Source organism: Aythya ferina, assembly GCF_964211825.1.
Source record: "Aythya ferina genome assembly, chromosome: 3".
Taxonomy (NCBI): Eukaryota; Metazoa; Chordata; class Aves; order Anseriformes; family Anatidae; genus Aythya; species Aythya ferina.
The window spans coordinates 62,354,856-62,377,734 of record NC_140298.1 but is presented as its reverse complement, the minus strand read 5'-3'; the positions used below and the strand labels follow the sequence as shown (position 1 = coordinate 62,377,734).

The window sequence follows — 22,879 nt, the reverse complement described above, 5'->3', positions numbered from 1 at the left end:
GAACATCGCTTTCGCTGTCAAATATTCGTCCTGCTGCTTGTTGCCTCTGTATCTGAGTGGGCTTTCACACTGGAGATGGGGCTTTCCAGCACGTGCTGCTGTCAGTGGCCTGCATGCAGCTTTCACAGTCAAATCCAGGCTTCCCCCTCCCTGGGATTTTGCTTTTCCAGCTTCTGTGATCACGCCATTAGACTCCTGGAAATAATTCCTCAGTGACACCGAGTAGCTGGCGCTGATCGTTGTTCCTGGTACTACCTTCAGCCTTTGGAAATCTGTGATTTGGAACAGTAGGTCAGTTTGGGAAACAACATGAATGAGCAAACACGGACAGATGGCCTCGGATGTGAGAGCATCTTTCTGTGCATCTCACACTTGGCTTTTTCTGATGCTTCATCATTCCACAAGCATTTGAGGCTGCCATTTGACATAGGGTAGGTGCCCATTGCTCCTTTGCTGCACATTTTGGCTGATGCCGGTGTGTGTCCTGCCTCCATACCCACAGGCTACTAGGCAGCTCCCTCCCCAGAAGCTGGTGGTGTTTGCCCCCCGAGGGGACAGGAAGGTTTTGTGAGACCAGTGGGAAACTAAGATTTTGTCGTGTTATGGCTAATAAATCTGGCTGTGTTTTTCCTGACCTTTCCTCCCAGTGACTGGGCTGGATCGTTCCTCTGCTCAGAAGAAGGCTGCCAGCCTCACCTTTCTTTGTTATTCCTGCGGTAAATGTGGTGACTTCTCCTTTATGTGTTGTGCCGTGGGACTTTGCTCGATTCGTGGACAGGAGCTGGTTCATTCCTACTTGACTGGTTCTCTGTCTGACTGGGGCTTCCAGTAGCATCACCTGGATGTGGCTGACCTTTACTCATCTCAGATGGAAAAGTGTGGGGGCGTTCCGCAGCTTTTCTGCTCCCTCATGATTCATTCAGCTGTTCTTTCCACCATCCTATCTCATGCTGAAGGATTTTCCAGCCCAACAGTGGTCACTGGAAGACATTTCTTTCCTACAGACTGCATTGTGAAATACAAGAGCACATGCATCTCAGTGGCCCTGTGTTGCTGCTGAGCTCTCCAGCAACCCTGGGCACTGCTGGAGACGTCCCGGTCTCCAGTTGGAAGGGCAAATACACTTAAGCAAACGGAGTACTGTTGTCTCTGAAAAACTGGACACACAGATGAGCTTTAAGGATACATTTAAGGATTAAAGAAATATTTACTTAAAAACAGTCTTGAAATAATGAAGCAAAAGAAAAAAACAAGTCTTTCATGCCCTCTATGTTACACATAGTTGCTGAAGAAGTGGAGCAGTTGTAGAAAGCCCCTCTGTTCTCTAACCCAAGGTGGCATCAACTTCCTTGTTCTCTCTTACAGTCACCAGTCCCTTTTCTCTCTGTGTCCCTTCATTGGAGATTGCCCACTGTCTAGATCATAGGAGGAGATTAAGCTATTTTCTCCATTTCCGTGTGGAGACACTAGTTTGACGTTTTTACTGGTGTGTTTCTGTTTTTAGGCTTTATGCTCTTTCTCTCCCGTTTCACTCTCTTGAAAACACTGCAACAAAACTGTGCACATGTCAGATTTAGTGTCTGTCGTAGCAGAGGATCCTTACAGGAGTCCAACTTCTTCCATAGCGAGGCAAAGGGCTAAGCGAAGCCAGGAGTGAAGCCGGTGAAATTCAGAGCAATGTGTTTACAGTGAGTTATCCTACTGTTTACATTGCTAATTTTAAGAGGAAGGGGAACCCTTCTTGGGATAATTAGTTTTGCCATATTTATAGATACGACCTCTTGCTAAAGCATGTTTTTCCTGACTCCGAGCCGGCTGCTGACAGCCGGTATTACAAGAGTTCATTATGAGTTTCATGGTCCATGTGTGCTTATGTATACATAGCACAGGCAAGATGAAGCCAGGGAGAGATAACGAAGGCAGCGATGATAAACCCTGTGTGAGGGGCCAGTAGAGTGAGGCATTTGAACAATCAGCCTGGGCCAAATTCCAGCTCCTGTCTAGGCCATAACCATAATGAAAATTGCCGTGTCCTTTAACTGATTGCACCAGTTCTCTACTCCACACATTATTTGTCACTCGAGAGAATCTTCAGAAATGGTAAAACTACGTATTTACATTTTTATGCTAGTAGTTTCAAGTGATTTTATGCTTATGGAAACTGACACTTTAAAAATAAATAGCTGGGTTTATCCTTCCCCTCCGTTTCTCATAATTTTTCAGAGTGGGGATTGCCTCATTGGAAATCTTGACTTGTAGCCAGGAGCATATTGCAGGCCAAGGTAGCCCACTCCCTATTACCGTCAGCTCTGGCAGTGTCGGCACAAGCCCCTAAATCAGGTATTTTGGGTACAGCCCCCAGGCTTGTCTGCAAAGTGGGGGTAACGCCGTGCCTCCCGATGTGCCCTGCTGGGGCTGAGCCGCTTGTCATCTCCTCGCAGCAAGTCAGCTGTCGCCACGGTGCTGCAGATCGATGGTAAATAAATGCAACCTTCTCGAAAAGTTCAAGTGGGCAATCAGAGCTGGAAAAGTGGCTTCTTTTACACTTGGGTTGCAGGGCGTTTGTGGAGGGATTTCAAGGAAACCTCTCAGGAGCAGGAAGCTGCTAATGGGCAGGCGGCGCGGTTGTGCTCAGTGCCTGGAGCCCCCAAAACCCCAGCTGATCACCAGGTACCTGAGTGTGGCCCTTGCCAGCCCTCCTCAGCTTCTGTCACCTGCACTGAGGTGCTGCTATTTCACCTTGCACCTCCTGAGAAGGGAAAGCTGGATATGACTTTTTTGTCTTCCCTTAAGTAGGCCTGAGATGGCCTTAAGTAGGCCTGAAGATGGCCAACAGCACTCCAAAGCAGCGACAGCAGACATTTGATTGAAGGTGGCCGGAGCCTCCCCTGAGATGTCACGTCAGGGTGTTCACACCAAAAATAACTTGCCTTTGCCTACCCGTTTGCAGAACAGACATCGCTACCCCAAACCCTGCTTTAGCAAGCTGCAGTTACACGTGCACACATGTGGAGAAAGACTTCTTTGACTCACAGGATCACAGAGCGGCTTGGGTTGGAAAGGGCCTTAAAGATCACCAAGTCAGCCCCTTACATAGCCCCAGGGGCCACACAGCTCGAGGGTGTCCCTCTGACCACCCCAGCTTTGGGCCAGGTCAACCATGAGGTATCTGCTGCGCTGCACAGGAGCACCAGAGGGCTTTGTGCACTCCGGGAGCTTCAGTCCCTCTGGGCTGCTGCGATGAATATTACAGAAACCTCGCAGAGCAGTGGGAGGTGTCGTGCCTGCACGTGCAAGCAGTTGCCAGTCTGAATCACGTCTGCTGCGCTGCAGAGGTGACTGCTGCTCCGCTTGCAGCGGGGTAGTGGAGTGCTAGCAAGACGCATTTGTAAAGGTCCCGGGCTTCAGTCTCATCCGATCTGTCACCAGGAGAAGGAATCGACTCTGACAAATTCTGCAAGTGCTGTTTTCACTCTGTTGTTGTCATTGTTCCACAGCCATGCCCTTTGTTTCTGAAATGCTGTTTGTGTACCACAGATTCTTATTTTTTTATTTCTCGTGCAAATCGATTAGCTTTAATTTCTTTCTCAACTACCTGATTTTTACCACATTGCTTCAATGGCATCCTGTTGTTAATTCGCATGATCTATGATAATGTGATGTGATATCCCTCCCTAGTTAGCAAAATGTTAGAAAAGCTGTTGGCAGCTTCTGGAAGAATAATTAGCAAGTGGAATGACTCAAAGATGTGCACGCTAGCCTAAGTAGGCATTTTCCAGCTGTCTGCAAGTTCAAAAACTGGTAGGGACTTTTCAGACTCACACAAGATTAATTACTTGCTACTAGAAAATAACATCTACAAAAACACTCACCGTGCAGTCAGGGTGCTGTGTTTTGTTTCTTAATCTGGAAATCAGCTTCTTTGTTACAAATAACGTAATTTTTGTGTTATTCAGTAGGTATTTTCCTAAGGAGGTGAGCTTTTTTGTTACAAGGGGATGTCAAGCTTAAACTCACTGAAGAAAGCTCTTAGGGCTTCGTTTGCATCTGTCCTCACAGTGCTGGGTGTAGCAGTGCCTTGTGTGGGGATAGTACAGTGCAGATACCTCTGTGCTTGCTGATGGAGCGAGCACCCTGAGCTCCTTGCCAAGCCCAGGACATTGCCATTTCCCTCCAGCGATGTGCAGGAGCTGCTGTCCACGCTGCTTTCTCTAGAAAGCCATTTGCAGCGCTGTGCCGCTGCTCTGCCTGGAGAAGCCGCCATCCATCACACACAGCCACACAGCTGTGCTAAAAGCTTATCTTTTTGTCTGCGGACAGCTATTGTCGGCTAGCTCTTCTCTCCCCTCTTCCCTGGGCTGCTGCATCTCTTCGTGCCCTGTGTAACACCGCCCGTCCCCGCTAGCACAGCAGAGAGGGAGCAGGCAGAGGGGACGCGAGCTGCCTGCACGCTTAGGCTGCTCGGCTGTCAGCTCTATTTTACACTTAGGCTCTTACTGCCACCTCCGTAGCCTCTTCTGCTCTCTGCCTTTCGCTTGACATCTCTTGTGCTTAATTCTCTAATCAGCTGGATTATCATCTCTTGGCACGGTGTCCTCACCCACTCTTCAGCCTCTCACCGGCAAATTACCTCTCCCCTCTCATCATTTCCCTGACAAGTTCCCTGTTCGCCTCTCTCAGCGCCTGAGGTTTCCCTTCCCCTCCCCTCCCTTGTCCCATATCCCTCTGGAGGAGAGGAAATTTCCAGCAATGTTCTTCTCCGTCTCATTCCCATCCCCACCTCTCTTTCAACCCCCTTGGCAGCCGTTCCCCCTGTTCTGGGCAGCACGGCCTCTCTCCGGCCTGCCCTTTTCTGCTTCCTCCCAGCATCCGTACGTACTCACTGTAGCATGCATTATCTTTATCTCCGGCCTCTTGAGTTTCTTTCTGCTCAGTGAAAACACTGAAAATAGCTGCCCTTTCCCACGGTCTGCTCCGCTCCTCCGTCCTCACCTCTGCCCCTCCGGCCTCCCGGCGGCAGCGGGGCAGGACTGGGCTCCTGCCATCCTCAGCCCCTGCTGCCCTCCCTTCTCCCTTGAAACGTCTCCAGCCAGCCCTTCTCCACGTTTCCTTCGGTGAAAGCCCCCAGCCTCCCCTCCCTCTGAAGCAGACTTGCTTCTTTTCCTTTCTTCTCTCTCGGACCCTTCCACTCATCCATAATAACACAGTTTTTAGCATCCTGGTGGATGGTGCTCCTGGCTCTTCCCCATCCCTTCAGCTTCTAATTGCCTCTGGACTAGTCCTAATCAGAAGCTTTTTTCTCACACCTCTTCTCCTTTATTATTACTGAAAACATTCACACAAGTATCTCTTTCAAGATTTTAATTTCTCCTCTGGCTTATGCTCCTTTTGGAAAAATTCTTGCCACATGCAGAGGAGAGGAGCGTGTGTGTGCATATGTACTTCAGGCAACAAATGCTGTAACAGCTACAAAAAATAATGAGCCACCTAATTTGCACAGAATCTAAGGAGTATTTCGTAGTGATATAAATCTGCATAGCTGGCCCAAGGACCCTTTTAGTAGAGCTAATTTCGTTTGTTAATGCTTGGAAAGTTCATACCAGACAAAATGTTCATACCAGACAAAATGAACTTTACTAGAAACACTCAGTGACAATAATACACATTATCTGAGAGATATTAGTTAAATACAGTGCTTAGGTGTGCATGTGGATGCACACATGTGCCTGTATAAACACACATAAGTATATGCACATGTACATACACGTCTGTTTTTATGACACTGTACTGGAGCTCAGTATGCAGTGATGAAAAAGCATCATATCATTCATAACAAAGTAGTGGTTATCCCAAATTTCATCAAGCAGCAAGTATTTTATTCAAAAAAGTGCTATTCCTTTGGGTATATAACTGAGGTGTGTCTTTCTGGGACTTAAATTCTTCCAAGTAATGGCATGAATCTATAGATACACCTACCCGATCTTGACTTCTGATACTTATAAATGAACTGACCCAGTTTCTACAAAACTTGAATTGTGCTAATGGCAAAATTTTAATTTAGTCTGACCGTGGAAAATTATCTCATTCTTTCATGAAGTTACATCACCCATGTGGTCAAGTTCATCTATAAATATTGGATTTGGTCCCGCCTAACAGTGTTTTCATTCTTCTGACAGCCCAAGAAACACAGTACATGGATGTAGTTGGGGGATTTGTGGGGTGATTTTTTCATCATTTATTTATTACTACAGCCTGCAATATAGGTTAGGTACAATTAGGGTAAAGTTGCAGGGGGAGAAGCAAGAAAAAAAATATGCTTGATGTTAGGTTGCAGGTTTTTCCCGTGTAGATATAGATGGGGAGACAAACACACTGTCAGGCACACGAGTTTGCAATCCAGCTTATTCCCATGTCTAGCATGAAAATTGCTGTAGGGGGTTGCAAACACTGAGAAGTATTGATTGTTTCCTAGCTTGCTATTTGTATTATATATTTTACCTAATAATAAGTAATGCTTTTAGATTAGCTTCATTTGAAATACAAATCAATGGGCTTTATAGATTCCCCACTTTATACATAAACATGTCAGTCTCCAGTGGAGTGAAATAGTTTTATCCCAGATTGTTTATACCGTATAATTATTAATCTGTAGTTTAATCTCCTTGTCTTCATGCGTTTACGGATTGATCCTGCTTGTTGAGGAGCTCCCTCAAATCTCATTAAAGGTACTCGACACCTTGCCAAATAACAGCTGGAATGTGCCAGCTGAGTCCTGTTGCCTGTGGACCTCCCAGTGCATCGTACTCTATGTGTGCAGTGCAAGTAGCAGTGCCTGCCTTCTATCTTGCCACTGTTGTTAGAAGCTTCCCTCTACAGAGCCATGTTTTGAACCACAATAAATTTGCCAGACTTTGGGTGCACAGGGTTACAGTTTTCTCGCTCTGATGTTCTCTCAGACTGTCACTGGAAAATCCCAACCAAAGTGTTTCGGGCAAGTGAATAGGGAAATAAAGCTGAAAAGTAGGTGTTGCTTTTGCCAGTGTTTTAAATTTTTTGATCTCTCCTAAAGCTCTGGTGCCCCCATGCTGTAGAGCAAAGACATGAAATCGCAGCTGGAGGGTGGGTTCGGAGCCCCAGGTACAGCTCTGGTTGTATCCATGGATGGATGGATTCCCATGGAAATCCATCCAACCAGCCACGTTACAAACTGCTGAAAAGAAAGCCCAGTGCCACTGGTGGCTTCTGCCTATCGCTGCCTCTGAGGTCTGGTTTCTGACAAACCAGGGGAACCTACAGAGCCATGCTCTGCTCTCTCTATCTGTATTTAGTGGGATGTTGCAGACTGCTTGGCTGTTGATGTAACAGGACAGTGATGGTCAGCCAGCTGCCAATTGGGAAGCAGAAATCTCATGGTTCCCATCCTTCTCCTGATCTGCGTCAGGGTCAGGTTACACAATGGCATGTTTGGTTTGTTTAAGGTAAGAAAATTATGCACAGGAGCTGTTAAAAGAATATTTAGATTGTCAAGTTAAGAGAGAAATGTTGAAACATAGCCTGCTCAGCCTTCACTTGGATCCTATGCGCATGCAGATTTGACAGGCTTTAATTGCATGTCTCCAAGATCTATAGAGAATATATGGCTTCTCAGTTCACATCAGAAAAAGGCACACAGGCTTTTTCCTCTCAGAAAAAAAACCCTGTTTGTATTTCAAATACTGTTATCTCTTACAGATTGTCCAGACTGTAGGTATGAGGTAGATTTCATCAGCCAGGCAAAGCTTCCGTAGGTCACAGCTGCTGGAAGCTTGGCCCTGAGCAAGGCTGCCCTGGTCCTGCACGTGATGTGGCAGTGGTGGTTGCCACCACGGGGTCAAAGTCATCCCTGATTTGTTTTAGGTTACTCTCAGATATGAGACAGTTAGGTGTCCCGGAGCGTCTGTGCCCTTGTGAAAGGAGAGAGAAGATGGAAGGTAGGAGCAGGTTGCTGTCACCCTATTGCTAAATGTGGAGAATGAATGGCTTGGGATTTTGTGGGTCTGCAGAGTATGTGTGGGATGTCTGCTTTTGGGGACCTGTCTTTCTCTGCCCATAGTACGTTCTACCTGAAGATAAATGAGCAAAGGTAAGCAGGCTGTAAACTTACTATAAAGTAACCGTATAAACCAGCCTTACGGTGCTTTTGGTATATATATCTAAACCACGAGGGCTGTACAAGAATCAGTTTGACTTTTTATTACACGGGGTCTTAGCATTATGTGAGAGGCATCAGAGAGGGTGACATATGAGCAGAAATGCAAACGAATTTTAATGCTCATGTAAGAGCAGACTGGAAATTAAATATTTACCACTTGTTGCATGAGAGAGAACAGGGAAAATGAAGAGAGTAGGAAAGCAGCTTGTCAGACACTATTATTTGTTAACAGGCTTCAATAATTTGGATCACATGGCTTAAAAACCCTTAGACTGACCTTGCACAACCAGAGGACAGCATCTACCAGTAGATTATAAATGTATGTATTTACTGTACTCAGAACCACAAAAAAAAAAGATGTTTTCCAAAGTTAGGAACTGTTGTGTTGGCATAACATTACATTTAAAGTAAAAAGTGTTGAACGCACTGGGAATTGTTGAAGAATTTTCTGCCAGCTGCTTGAAAATTATGATTTTATACTGTCATCAATAACAAAAAACGTTACTCTAATGAGAAGCCATTCTGGTTTAAATGAAGAAATAGAAGAAGTGATAAAACCTTAATTAATCCAATATCAAAAAAAGAGAAAATAGAAAAGGCAGGAATGTTCCCTGGATTGTTTTTGTATTTGAAACAATGGAAGAGGATGTATTCATCCTGTATGGTGAGGTGGACAGAAGTTTGCTGTTTACAGCAAAGGAGGATCTGACACAGGCAGGAATGTCTGAAATTAAACATTTTGACATCAGCATGCCCTAGTAACTTTTATATCCAGGAATCTTAAAGGAGGTAGCTGAAAAGCTCTCCTACGTGGCTGTTAATCTGTAATAAATCTTAGGAAACAAAGGCAATTCCACAAAATCGGAGAGCTGCCAACTGTATTTCCGATATTTCAAAAAGATAAAAGGGATGTCCCAGGGAACCGTAGGCTGGATTCGCTTGACGTTGGCCCAGGGTAACAATGGCAGAACTGCTATTTCAGGATCTCTCTCAAGAGAATTTGGTTGCTAAAACTGTGGATACTGCCCTTAGGAGGCTAGAAGAGGTGGGCACTTCTGCCTTTTAGATTTGTGAACCAGAGAAGGAATGCCCTGAGATTAAAACTCCCATGATAGAGTGTGCTAATTCAAATAGAAATAATCAAGCCACTCTGCTTCTCTGGGATACGGGGTGGCTTGGTTTGGGGTTTTGTATGTTTGTATGGTTTGATGTGATGGCTTTTGCAGCGTTCAGTATGTTGAGTTCATTGTAGTTCTGTGGGGGCAGAGAAACCAAATAACCTTCAAAAAGTTGCATTGAAAAGCTCAGTAAATAATCTAAGTATTCTCAAATGAAAAAAAAAAAAAATCCAAGTTCCCCTTATAGCACTGTTTGCAGCTTTAGTCACCCAGTTTCTACAACGGCAGATAAGTTTTGTAAGCTCATCATCTTACAGAAGTAAAACTTGTCTTCACCTTCTGCTGTCTTCCCAGTCGTCGACCAGACCACAGGTGCAGGTACTGCGTTAGCTGTTTATATGCTCAGAACCAGCACTCCAATGCATCAAATCTTTCCTTTCTGCACAGGCTTCTTCAGGCTGCAGTTACATTTAGTCAAAATGCCCATTTCCATCTCACATCCTCTCCACTTACCCCGGCTGTAGCCTGTTAGGTGTTGGCAGCATAAGTGATTGTTTCCGTGTGCCTTTCTCTGTCTGATGATTTGTTGTCTGCAACAGGAAAGGCAGTTCAGTTCCAGAATAAGGGCTGGAGCATGGATAAATGGAATTTAAACAGGAATCTAGGCTTATGCCAGACTGTGAAGATGCTGGGAATACTTGCAACTCCTGCTTAAAACCTTCTGATAATAAAACGGCAATTCTCAGATTCTTGCAGGATCAAAAACGTTCTAGGAATCTCTTGGTGTAGTCCTGCTATCCTCTTGGCACGTGCTCTGAAAGTTTGTAAATGGTCATTTCACTGAACTTCTGATCATTTGATGGCTATAAAGGACATCTGAAAATTGTTATTTGCATATGTTGATAGGCCTTCCAGGGTTCAGAAGGATGCTGTAAATCTGAGGATCCTACTGCAGTAGTCAGTAGATTTTTTATTATTATGTTTAGATTAGTAAAAATCTATGATTTATGGATAAGGAAACTCTTCCCCTTCAGTGCATATGCCACCAAAGGGAACATAATTGCTGGTATCCGTTCGGTTATGGAAAATACTGCATGAGCAGATAGTGGCCCAGACTCCAAGGAGAACACACCACCTGTATTCTTCCCAGGAGCAGAAGCTGTGAAGTTATACCCAGAGAAATTCTGTCCCACGTTTAACCCAGTGACCTACTGCATGTGTTTCTGCTCCTCACACATTAATCACAACAGGCATGTTCCAAAGGACATGCTGGTTTGTGTCCCAAGGAAATATGAAGGGTATTTTAAACACCTGCTAAGTTGCAGCAAAGATGAAGAGCTTGCATTTTAGGGGGGAAAAAAAAACAAGATCAGATTTTTCCTATAACAAGTATGTAATACAACAGGAGAAAATAGGCTTTTGTAATTTGTGCAACCATTGCAGTTTTATTAGTTGAAGATTTTAGCAGTGGGTTTGACCATAGTTTCCCATGCAGATGAAACCTCTTCAGCCAGTTCTGCAGATAGACTGGAAAAACAGTAATTAGTACACTTTCAGAAGTAAGGAAAAAAATTAACTGGGAAATGTAATTCTAAGAGAGAAATTTTCTGTTCTCCTCTGGAGAAATTTCACAACAAATGCTCGCTTTAGGCACTCTTCAACTGTAAATATTGATAGCAACCAAAAGTTTCAAGTACAAAGTTTCAGCAATGAACTGTACTAGAGTTTGAAAGGATGTGCTTCCTTGAGATTAAAACATAAGGAAAATGGCTAGCTTTTGCCCAGATAACTTGTTGTCATATCCCATGAAGAGGCTGCAAAAAGGAGCAGAACAGCACTGTTGTTTGTAATTTCTAGCTTCCAAACAATGGGAGTATTGGTTCAATATCAGCGTGACCTTCATTTTCATAGTCATGTTAGCAAAAGAGACTTCAAAGGAGAAGCATTTGCTTTACTACCTTAAAGTATTATATCATACAGGCAAGTGGCCCTGACACTTGACCAACCATTTATGCATCAGCAATTTGGAATATTGTGTGTGCTTATGGTCTCCACAATCTAAAAAGGATGTTAAGGTACTTGAATGCATCCAGGGGAGGGCAACAAAGCAGGTAGAAGTGCTGGAAGGCATGTCCTGTTAGGAGAGGCTGCGGACACCGTGTTTGTCAAATTTGGCAAAAAGGAAATTGAGGGATGACCTCGTTGCTCTCTACAAGGTACTGAGCAGGATAATGCTCTTAATGATATGTTTTCACTTAGGATCAGCTATAAAGAAGTCTTATAGTTGGACTCGATGGTCTTCATAGGTCCCTTCCAACTGAAATTCTTCTGTTGTGTTTGTGTAGATGCAGCACTAAGGGACATGGTTTTAGTGATGGGACTTGGTAGGTCAGGTTGAGGATTGGACCTGGTGATCTTGAAGGTCTTTTCCAACACAGGTGATTCTGTGATTCTGTTCTACTTCATCGTCTCAGTCAGCTTCGTGGTAAAAATGCCACATACACACGTGTGCACATATGGCCATAGGTGTACGTGTAAATAATTTAAACGATTAAGAAAAGGAGTAAAAACACTGCTTAACATTCCTTAACAAAAACTCCAAAGTACTCATTTAAAGCAAATGAGGCAGGACATAAATCTGATGGGCTCTTGCCAGAATCTCTAGCCTCCCTTTGTGCGAGGAAACTTTCAGTCCTTTCAGCCTTTTCAGAGAGTTCACCAAGCTGGAGGGAAAGATAAAAATAAATAACTATTTCATTTTTTCCCCTCTGATTCTTTAATCTGGCAAGCCAGATTAACCAAGAGTAACCCAAAAGGTTGTGTCCTTTCCCCAAGGTCTTGAAGCCTTTGACCACTTCAGAAAAACATAATATGGTGTTTGTTTTTTGTAGTGGTTTCCTGGCACTGTTTCAGCGTTGGGCATTCCCCATTCTGCTTTGAATAAGCTATTTTGAGTAGCAGACTTGGTTCCAGTCCCCTTCCACCATAGCCAGCTACTGTAAAGAGCCATGTGGAAGCTGTGAGAAGAGCCTGTATCAGGGAAGAGTTATTCTGTGTTTCTCACTTTCCACGTACATATATGTTTGTTGAGTGCCTTCTGAAAAATAACGATAGAAGACGATTCTTCTGTTGTTCCTTCTGTTTTCTTAGCCACTATATATCTGGGAAGATATACACCATATACGACCCCATTTACTATGCTCCTCTTATGACAACATCATCATTTATATTTCAAGAACGCTGAAAATGTGTGTTAAACTAAGCCTGACCTATTGAGCCTAGGACAATTATTGGCATGATTTTATTATTTTTTCTGAGTTGTAAAAAGCTGCATATGGATACTTTGCTTAGTAAGCCTGTATAGAACAGAACACACACACACACATATATATATGCATGTACCATGTGTAAACATTATTTGAATGTTAGCTAAAGTCCCTAAAGACCACAAGCTATCCTTACTTTATTCAGCTGGGTTACTCTCTCAAAAAACAATAACAACACAACTCTCTGAAGTCAAGAAACAGGTTTTATCTCTATGTGGAACATAAATCTATTTGGACTCTTCAAAGTAGCCTCCACTGGGAATCCCTGCTTCTTTATGGTACCAATCTCTGAACAACCCAAAGCACAATTTCCTTAGAGTAGGCACACGGGGTTTAAATAAACATTAATCACAGAGTCTATGGGCATCCTGACACTTATTTAAAAAAAAAAAAAAAGGCAAACAAGCAAAAAACAAGAAAGTTGTTTTGTGGCACAACTGAAGCCGTAGTACATTTCTGCTTGTGTGCAATCTTCCGATAGTGAAATCATTTTAAGTAACCAAAATGCTACATGCAGAAGTTATGCTCAGCACTTCTTTGTAGAAGTGTAGCATCAGCACTCCTCCTTTTTTCCTAGTCACTGTCCAGTTGTGCTGTAGGATATAGGGGCAGCAAAACAAAGCCAGAAACTGACTTCCACATTGGGTCGTGCTTCCTATATCAGAGCCTCTGTGCTGTGGCGACATATGGCCGTGCAAAGCAGCTGTTGCACAGCCTTGAGGAGGCATCCCTGCTCCTGTGGGTGTAAGCTCAGGAATGAATTCTCAATATTCTTGTCACAGCTTCGAAAATTCATGAAGCTTGCCATAAAGAGGCAAGAGCTCATGCCAGAGCTCTGCAGTCAGCCCAGGCGCTGCCCTGGTGTAGCTCACAAGGTGGGGCTCAGTTTGTGGCCTTGAGCTATACTCAGCTCCCCAGGCCATGAACACTTGTTGTGACTCGTGTTGGAGCCACACGGCCTCCTCAGCAATGTGAATTCTTGCCTTTGGGAGGCCAGAGTAACCAAATGCTTGCAGAGCCCTGCGGTGTGCCCAGCCAAACCTGCATCCATAGAAGTCCCAAGGTGAAATCCCCTCTCGCATTTCCCTTAGCTGCCTCCCTCCCCACTCCTGGTCAAATGAAGATTTTGCTTTGAGGGGGTAGGCTCGGAAGCACCAGCCATCGCCAGCAGCATCAGCTGCCCAGCCAAGAGTGCTTTATAATGCCTTTTCCTCTTGGCTTTATATCTTCCTCTTTAGAGCAGACGTTTCTTGAACAATGCAAAAATCTCATTTTGGAAGATGTTCGTGCTAATGGGCCTGGCACCCACAGTATGCTTGGCAGTAGGCAAGCCCGTGTAGCCTTGCGGTCCGCTAGTCTATTTTCAATTATCTGGGGTGCCGAGAGAAGGAGGCATTAATATTGCTGAGGATGACATAGCAAATTACTACTGCTCCCTAACCTTTTTAAATTGCTAACACTGTTGTAATCTGTAATTACAGAAATCAGTGTGAGAATTGTGGCACAGTATAATTATCTTTCCTGATACTTTATTGCTGTATGAATTATTAATCAAAATCAGTCTTGTATAGTATTTGCAGCAACTAAGAAGAATAATGTATAATTAAATTTCATTATTTCTATTTTTGTGCTGGTGTTTTATGATGTTGTAATTGATAATTAATTGGTTAAAAATTCACACAATTCTTGGGAGTTTCATATGACTATGACTGCTTGGTATTCAGCATTTATTAATTGAATAATGGGCTCACTGAAGAGACCTTTGTATATAGTCTTCTGTCATTACAGTGAGCTCTCAAAAATGGTGAATTAATCATTAGGCCTTTCAATAGTTTCTTTTTAAAGGAAAGCAGTGACAATATAATCATATCCTTTGTTGTTATATCTATAATTGAGAGATCGTAATAACCAATTATAAAGATGGTCATTTTAGGAGCTCTGAAGTGTCACTTATTGATAAATTTCTTTAAAACCAAGGTGTTGATTGCAAAAAATGAGTCTTTTCAGAGAAAAAAAATATTAGATGAGGAAGGAAGCCCTGGAAAATTATTTTCCTCCCACTTGCCACTTAAAAACAGTGCGTGTTTATCACTAAAAGCTGTCAAATCTGATGTGCTTTTGCTGCCGTTTGTCAGAAGTACGAGTTCCACTCAACTTTTTCATTATTTTGTCAGCATTTTCCCCATTTTTTTCCTAGTGCCTTTTGCTCAGTTATTGGAAAAGAGTAATTGAAAACCTCAGAACAAAAGGGTATTTTTTCACACTCTGTGCATCCTATTGAAAAGGAATACCTACAGACATTTACAAGCAAATCAGCTTTGCAGACTGTCCAGCCACCTCTGACCAAGAGCCTTAGATGTGGTCAAGCTGACCACTGCTAGATAGCCCTAAGTGTCCTTTTTTTTTTTTTTTTTTTTTACTGTTATTGAAGTGAAACTAAAAATAGCCACAGTTCAGTATTGATCCTCTCTTAACATGATCAGGAGGAAGCTGCAAGTCACCTTGTATAACAGGATACAGCACGAGCTCCAGCCTGTGCTTCCAAGCAAAACCCGAGCTGGGCACATAACAAAATCTGTTGGTTTCTCATGTCCTAAACCCACCAGGAGCAGGAGGCCGTGGTGTCAGGGGCACCTACCACATGTAGCCTTTGGATGGGTGCTCTCTGCTACTTGGCCTCACCAGCTTGGTCCCGTGCCTGTCCAAGGGAGGAGAGCATGACACCATCAGCTGGGGTTGGGGCCAGAGAGGGTGAGTGGCTTAGGAGACACGTATGGAGGTGCCAGCTTTGGGTTTACATCTGTGTTGCCATCCGACAAATAATTTCTGTCTGTGACAGTGCTTGGTAGGTTGGGAAGCAGGGATAATACAGGCACAGTCCTCTCTCCCCAGGCAGTTTGTTGTTGGCCAGTGCCCTGCAATGTGAACTTTCATCCTATGTAAGCTTGAATGCAGAATGTGGCCCCAGATATTTTTATTGGGTCTAACTAATCCTTTTTCGTATCCAGTGAGTTCACGGTCCAGTAACATGCAGCAGTGGCCAATTGCAAAGGAGGTTTATTGCAGTTGTAGTGGAATTCGGAAAAACACAACAAGCATCCTCCTAAAGAGTGTGAGGTGCAATTTCAGTTCATATCTGTGATCAGTAATCAGAGCTTTCCTTTTTGCAAATTTTGCATTTCCCTTGCTTCTTTTACTTGGGTGTCCTTTTGTATTTGCAACATCAGAAGCAATAAAGAGCAGTAATGCCTTGACCTTTTATCTTTTTTGTTGTTGTTTTATTTGTATAGTGTTTATCAAATGGATCGTATGTTTTCATTTGAGGAGGGCTACTTCTTCTTTTCCCATAATATTTTCCATTGTCCTCCAGAGGATTTCTTTTCTCCCTCTTTCAACATCAGCAACGAGATGCAGACATCACAGTACATCACAACAGCAGTGACTAGAAAATGTGTCATTTCCTTATTAAAATGTTTCTTTCCTAACACTACCTTTCCATCTAGCTTTCTTGGGTAACCTTAAAGGTACCTCTAGGTGATGACAGTCTGTATGTCTCCAGTCTGTCTTTTCCCTGAGAAACTCCAAATTGGAATAGATATTGCAGATCAAATTGTGTTTGATTTACAGTGATGGTGATTAAACTCTGCAACAGGTTGGCCAGCAAGGTTGTGGGGTGTCCCACCTTGTTGATGCTCACAACCCAACTGGACGTAGTTCTGAGCATGGTCCTAGTCTTGCTCTAGGTCACCCTGCTTTGAGCAGGGGCATTGGACTAGGCAATCTCCAGAGGCCCCTTCCAACCTCTACCATTCTACGAAAATACATTTTTCCCTCTAATTTCCACTTGTGTGTGAGTGCCCTGGATTTAGTGCATCACCTTCCTTGTGTCTGTTTCTTTTTTATATTGTCTTTCTGCAATTCCCAATATTATTGGTATTACCTTTGACACTTGAACTAATTTTACGCACTTCAGTTTCCCTGTCATGATCTGTGGGCTTCTAGGTCACTCATCAATGTAGGATCATCAGGTAGATAATTCATGTTGGAGAGGAGCTCAGGACGTTTCCAGCACAAGGTCTTGCTCAGTGAAGGTCAGCTCTGAGACCAGACCAAGCTATACCCAGTCTGGTCTTGAAAATCTCCAAGGATGGAAACGACGAGCTTTGGAGATCAGATGAGCTCAGGCATGTTGCAAGTGGCGTGGCCATAGGCAGATGTGAGCTGGTGCCAATGCTGTATCATTTCTGGAGATAGTGCACTGATAACCTGATGAAAATTGCCTGTGTATCCGTTCTCTGTTTAATACAGTTTAACCTAAGTCATTTCCAGTCTGATGCAACTTCTCACCTTATGACAATTGAGCTTCTCCAGCAGCCTTTTGTAAAGATTTTATCAAAGGATTTCTGAAAGTCAACACTAATTACACATACCAGTGTTCCTCACTGCTAATTTGACACACTTCAGGAATACTAATAGAGCAGATCAGAGACATGACTTCCCCGCGCAGAAGCCATGCTGCTTTGTCACGATGGTAATTTGCTTAGTTAAGTGTTCTGTACCTTTGCCATAATCTAGATGTACATTTTCATCTCATTAGCCCAGTTCTGATGCAGAACTTTCTGGTCTGTCAAGATCTTCTCTCCCCTAACATTCCCCTTTAAAAACAGGCACGGCGTTGCCTGCCCTCTACTCTTGTGTGACTGGAGCTGGTTTTCATGCTAGACAATGTATTTTTGGGAACGGCTCAGGCAGCTCGTTCATACGTTCCTGGAGAGTTTGGGGCGAGTGCCAGCCAGAACAGACACCATGCTGCAAACCAGAGGGATTTGGATGTTCTACGAGCAACTTCTTTGCACTCCAGAGGTCTCCATTGCCCCCTCTTTGCTGCCCCTGCAGCAGGGCTGGGTGCCATCTCCCACCAGGCACTACATAAGTGCTGTGTAGGCAAAGTTCCAGTTTTCTTCACTGAGGTTGCAACTCTTTTTTTTTTTTTTTTGTCTTTCTGGTGAGGTTTCAATGGTGCTTTCCTTGCCCACAATAGTTCTTGCTGCTTTCTGGAAACTTTTGTTTCAAAGAGGCTTTTTCTGGCAGCAGGGTGACCTATATGCAAACAAATGCGTAGCGTGTTCTTTTGAGCCGGAGAGAGGCTTGCTAAGTCATTCTCTCTTTAGAATGAAGGAATACCAAGTGCGTGACAATGATTTCCATGAAGAAGGCTCTGCAAACTCAGCACAATACTGAATTCAGCTAAAAATTACGCATTTTGAATTAACAGTGTATGAACGGGTTCCAGCCCTGCTTGCTGCAGGCTTCAGAGCCTGAGTCCCTCTTTTCTCTTCCAAGGAGAGGAAGAAAAAAAAATAGGTGAACTCTGCTAATTTCCTTGCTACTACATGCCAAGACCCTAAGGTGACCTTCTCCCTTTGCACTCTTAAGCCTTTCTCTGTGAAAATAAGCAACACACTTCCCAGGATAGGGGGCCTTCCTGCAAGCATAGCTGGGGACCCCGTGGAGCAGAGGCTGTGGTGTGCAGCCCCAGCATCGCAGTAGCACATCGGTCGAGTTTCCTAGCACAGGAGGCAGGCTCCCTCGCCGGTGGGGAAATACACCACGGTATTTTCAGCACTTCACAGGGCATGCAACTAATTTAAGAAAAAAAAAAAAAAAAGAAAAAAAAAAAAAAGCACTTGATGAGAGCTGTAGTTAAAAAGTAGGAAATTACTAATTAGTAACTAAGTAATTCAGGGTTTGATTCACACAAATTGCACTGTTACCGTAAAAAAAGGATTGTGATTTCAGGCAAACTGTTTTTTATTTAAAAAAAAAAAAAAAAAAAAGGCACTGAAAGTGTAATTGGTGTTCTGTTCATTACCTGCCAGGTTTCAAGTTTCGTGTACATTTCGTCACCATCTGAGACTTACAGGCAGAGGACGTGCCTGGAAAAAAAAATTTAAAGCTTTCCCCGTCGCATTGTCATTTGCAACTCTCAGGTTTTCCCACTAGATTGTTCTTGTAAACTCTTGCATTTCATAGCACGCAAGAGTGACCACTTAGAACATCGTTATAACGCTATCGTTAGCATCAGAGCTCAGTTACACAGAACACTATGAGTGGGATGAGCCAAGTATCATTTTCTCTGTACCTTAACGTAGTACTAATAAAACGATTGCTGTCAATTCTTCTCGGTAGTGCCACTGTATGGGAAAAAATAAAAAAGTCAAAAAGGATTTTCTTTTGGTTGAGAAATCCAACCTGTAGCATAGAAAAACAAAAAATGTCTCCCTCCCCTACCTGTACGCAGACAAGTAAGTGGATTTGTGTCTTTCCTCTAGATATGAAGTCAGTGAAAGGATGCTGGGTACCGAGTTGTTTGTTTGTTTTTCTGTTAGTGTAGGCATTTCGGCTGCATACTCAGAAACGTAGCGTGAGTCAGCGGTAAACGTTGCAAATACCAGCTACAGAGAAGCTGCAGGCTTCTAAGAATTCCAGTATTCGAGTTCGGTAATGTTGGCAAAAATACCTGTTTTGTAGAAAGCGCCATCAGGGCAGCTGACTTACAAATCCTGTAAACTTGGGATGATGGAGTTTTTATTGAGAAATCTAGTATATATTTACAGGCAGCACACGTGTCTTCTTGAGTCCGTTCTTGCCTAGATTATTGGTATCTTTTGAGCAACGCCTTAGGAAAACGATGTCCTGGTTTGAGTGCATGGCAAGAGAAACAGTTTGAAGTCATTTTGTGCCTACTTGTATACCTGTATATTGTACTAGCAAAGAAAAACGCTGCAAAGATCCACTTTAAAAAAGTTACAGGGGAGGAATTTTTCTTCCACTTTCTCCAGGAGTTGGATATTTGCAGTGCAGCAGAATTATACCAAAACACCCTGCTCTGTCACCTCGACACTGTGTGCCTCCCAGGAGGCAGTTGTTTGCAATAAGGAGAATAAGTAATTCCTTAAAATACTTGAAGTTTGCATGTTTGCACTAATTTACCTTTGGCAGCAGCTAAACTAATAATCATAATAAATAATCATATAAACAAATAATCCCTTTTCCTTCGTAAGCCTTGAAACAAGTGTTCAGTTTGTTTTGGGGTACCGAGGGTGTTCAGATACAGCACAGGGTTTTCGCTTTCTTAGTCAGAAGAACTGAAACAGGAAAACACTGCAAAGAGCATCCAGTCTGGTGCTCAGCAGAAAATTTTGCGTAAGAGAAAAATGACTTCAGCGTGTCCGAGTGCTAACGGGGCTTGCGTGGTGTCGGGCGGTGGGGAACCCGAACCCCTCAGCACCACCACAAGCCTGATCCCCGTGTTCAGAGGCGTTGAGAGCCTGACGTGAGTCAGAAATCACAGAACGGCAGACAGGGAACTTCCTAATTCACATGCTAGTACTGCGTGTCGTGCGTCCTACCAGCGTCTGCTCTGTTGTCAGCACGGGGAGAGGTGTCAGCGGGCAGGAGCAGCCCCGGCGCCCACGTGCTGCCCGGCTGCCCATAGCTGGAGCTCCGCAGAGGCCAGGGGATTTTCCTGTGCCTGTGGGTCTGGAATTCAGAAACTGCTCTTTTCTGTAAATGACATTAAGCCACAAGTGAATGTGTGAAAACCTGGAGATGGATTTCTTCTAAAGCCACTAAATCTCTCCCTCTCCCTTCAGGCTTAAAATCTGCCTGAGAAACGAGGTCACCACAGGCAGCAGCTTGTCCCCATCAGATACAGCCTCACCTTGCCTTTCACTTGAGTGGAGGTCTTTGGTGTAACCATGCGGCGCTCTCTGTCCGCCTGAGAGCAGGCTGGGGTTTTGCGGGTTTTTTCCCTCATTATAAAAATAACAGAAGCAAGGACAAAACCCCTTTTTTTCACTATTAGGAGACACAACAGTCATTCTCGCCATTTTTGCTAAAATCTTCTGAAATCCCCCATGCAATGTTGTTGCGTTGACTAAATTGAGCGCGGCTCCTCACTGCCTCGTTGTGTTTTCTCCGCTCCAGGGTGTGAACGGCATGTCTGTGGATGAGAAGACTGACTCCCCCATGTATGTGTATGAGTCAACGGTGCACTGTACCAATATTCTCCTCTGCTTAAATGACCAGCGCAAGCAGGATATTCTCTGCGACGTGACGCTCATCGTGGAGGGGAAGGAGTTCCGCGCCCACCGGGCTGTGCTGGCCGCCTGCAGCGAGTACTTCTTGCAGGCCTTGGTAGGGCAGACGGAAAATGACCTGGTTGTCAGCCTGCCAGATGAGGTACAGTACTGCTGCCGTCCCTCAGCCCGAACAGAGCACGTACCTGCTCTTCACCACCCAGGGACGGGGCGGGCGGGTGCGGGTTTTGGGGCTGCGGCTGTCGTTTTGGGGTTGGGGTGGGCTGAGGATGAACGTGTTCACACAACCTTCCTCGCTTGAGAGGGCAAACCTCACCCACATTCCTCACACTTCCAGCAGCAGAGCTTTAAAACGCTTCATCTGAAAGAGCCCTGCCCAACCAGAGGGCGCTTAATTACTATCGGTTCATTCAGCGCGTTATCAGTACCTGACTATTCTTCTGCTCTTCCAGACAGGAAATTTGAAAGGGGTCACTTAGCCACTGTTAGACAGCAGGTTATTGTTGAAAAATGACGTGAACTGTCACATTGTTTGGAGTCTCATCGCTCATCGTGGAACCGCCTCTCCGGCGGTTCATATCCCTGTTCTCCTCTTCCCCCTTCCCTGTGTCCCGTTCAGCCTTGTTCCCTGTCTGCTCCAGTCACAAGCAGTGTGGGATTTAACTGCTTCGGGCCTTGTGTTTTCCACGAAGAGAGCACCAACACATTCTGCCACAGAGCAGGGTTTTTCTCATGCACCATGGCTTACACATCAGGAAGCCAAGGGACGTAGAAAATATGTACCTCACTGGAAAGTTCACTTTATTTTACCACAAAATCTCACTGGCTGGCTTCCACCCCCACTGTAATTTCCTCACAGCCCCACGGCTGTGATGTCGCAGCTACCATAGGGCACGCCGGTGGCTTTGCTGTGACAAGCAGGGAGATGCTTTCCTGACAGCAAAGGGTTGCCATCCCCCACCACCGTGGCACTGCCTGCCCCGTGACCCCCTGGTGCAGGTGGCACAGGGGGTGGCGATGTCCCCTGGGGATGGGAAGGCAGTCACTCGGTGAGGAGGTATGGTGGTGTTCAGCATGAGGCAGAGGGTTTTCTGGCATCATTTGCTTAACGCCCATGAAGAAGTACGGGACCTTTTAAAGTGATGACAGGTCCTGAAGTGTCACACACCATTTTTCCCCCCTCTGGTTTAGCTCTCTGGAGACCTCAGTGGCATCGTGATGTCGTCACAACGCAAGGTGGAGAGCATTAGAAGAAGTAGGTCACCGGGCATGACTTCATGAGTCCTGACACTGAATATTACTCACGAAGAAATTTCAGCACAGACACTTTGCATAGGAGTTCAGATATATCACAGAGGACACGCTAGGATGCACACTATCATTCGGCGCTGTCCACTAATAATTTCCAGTGGAAGAATCGTGTCTCAGGCAGTGTTGCATAGCTTTCACACTGCAAAGCAAGGGTGGTACAGAGGTATGAAGGGACAGGAGAGCATCAGAGCTCTTCTACAAAGCCTTGGCGGGACCTCTTGGATACCATGTGTGATTTCTTAGACTGAGATGTTCAGAAGAAGGAGACGGGCTTAAAGGAGGAGAAAAGACCATGGCAGGTTCACCCTGCTGGAGTGATGGCTGCAGGGAGGTACAGGTCCTTGCATTGCTCTGTACCAGCTGGCTTTTAGTAAAACTAGATTTGAAATTAGCAGATTTTTAATCACAGCAGCAGTGAGGTGCTGAACCACTAGCCAGCGGGAGGAGTAGGGCAATACAGAGGGATTGTGCTGCATCCGCCTTTGAGACCAGAGGACAGGACTTCATAACACAGTCCTGTGTTCTTGTGGTGCTAAGGATTTAAAACACAAAGATTTGTCTTTATGTGTGTTTTATGTGGCATGCTATATAAAAAACATTCTTCCAGTCCAACCACAAATGATTTCTGTTTAAGTGAATCCCATTTGGATAAATGAAGTATCGGGGTTTTACATTTTAGAATGTATCTCAATGAAAGATTGAAAAGCCTTAGTGAGTTAGGGTTACAGATCAGTTGCTGTTACAGCCTCAGCGAAGACCGTGGATTCGCAGAACCAATGAATCCAGGTCCTAAGGTTTTTTCATTACTTTGAAATCGTCATGCTCCACCTG

General features: G+C 44.4%; 1 protein-coding gene across 4 annotated transcripts in view; it reads left to right on the top strand.

Annotated features, from left to right (window-relative positions):
* The window catches only part of BACH2 (BTB domain and CNC homolog 2), a 190,039-nt gene that overhangs the window by 119,732 nt on the left and 47,428 nt on the right, over positions 1-22,879 (top strand). For all 4 annotated transcript variants that reach the window (XM_084514370.1, XM_084514368.1, XM_084514369.1 and 1 more), the window contains one exon: positions 20,625-20,879. In XM_084514370.1, the coding sequence (XP_084370496.1) occupies positions 20,637-20,879 (243 nt within the window). In that variant the 5' untranslated portion in view covers positions 20,625-20,636. The remainder of the gene's footprint in view (positions 1-20,624; positions 20,880-22,879) is intronic.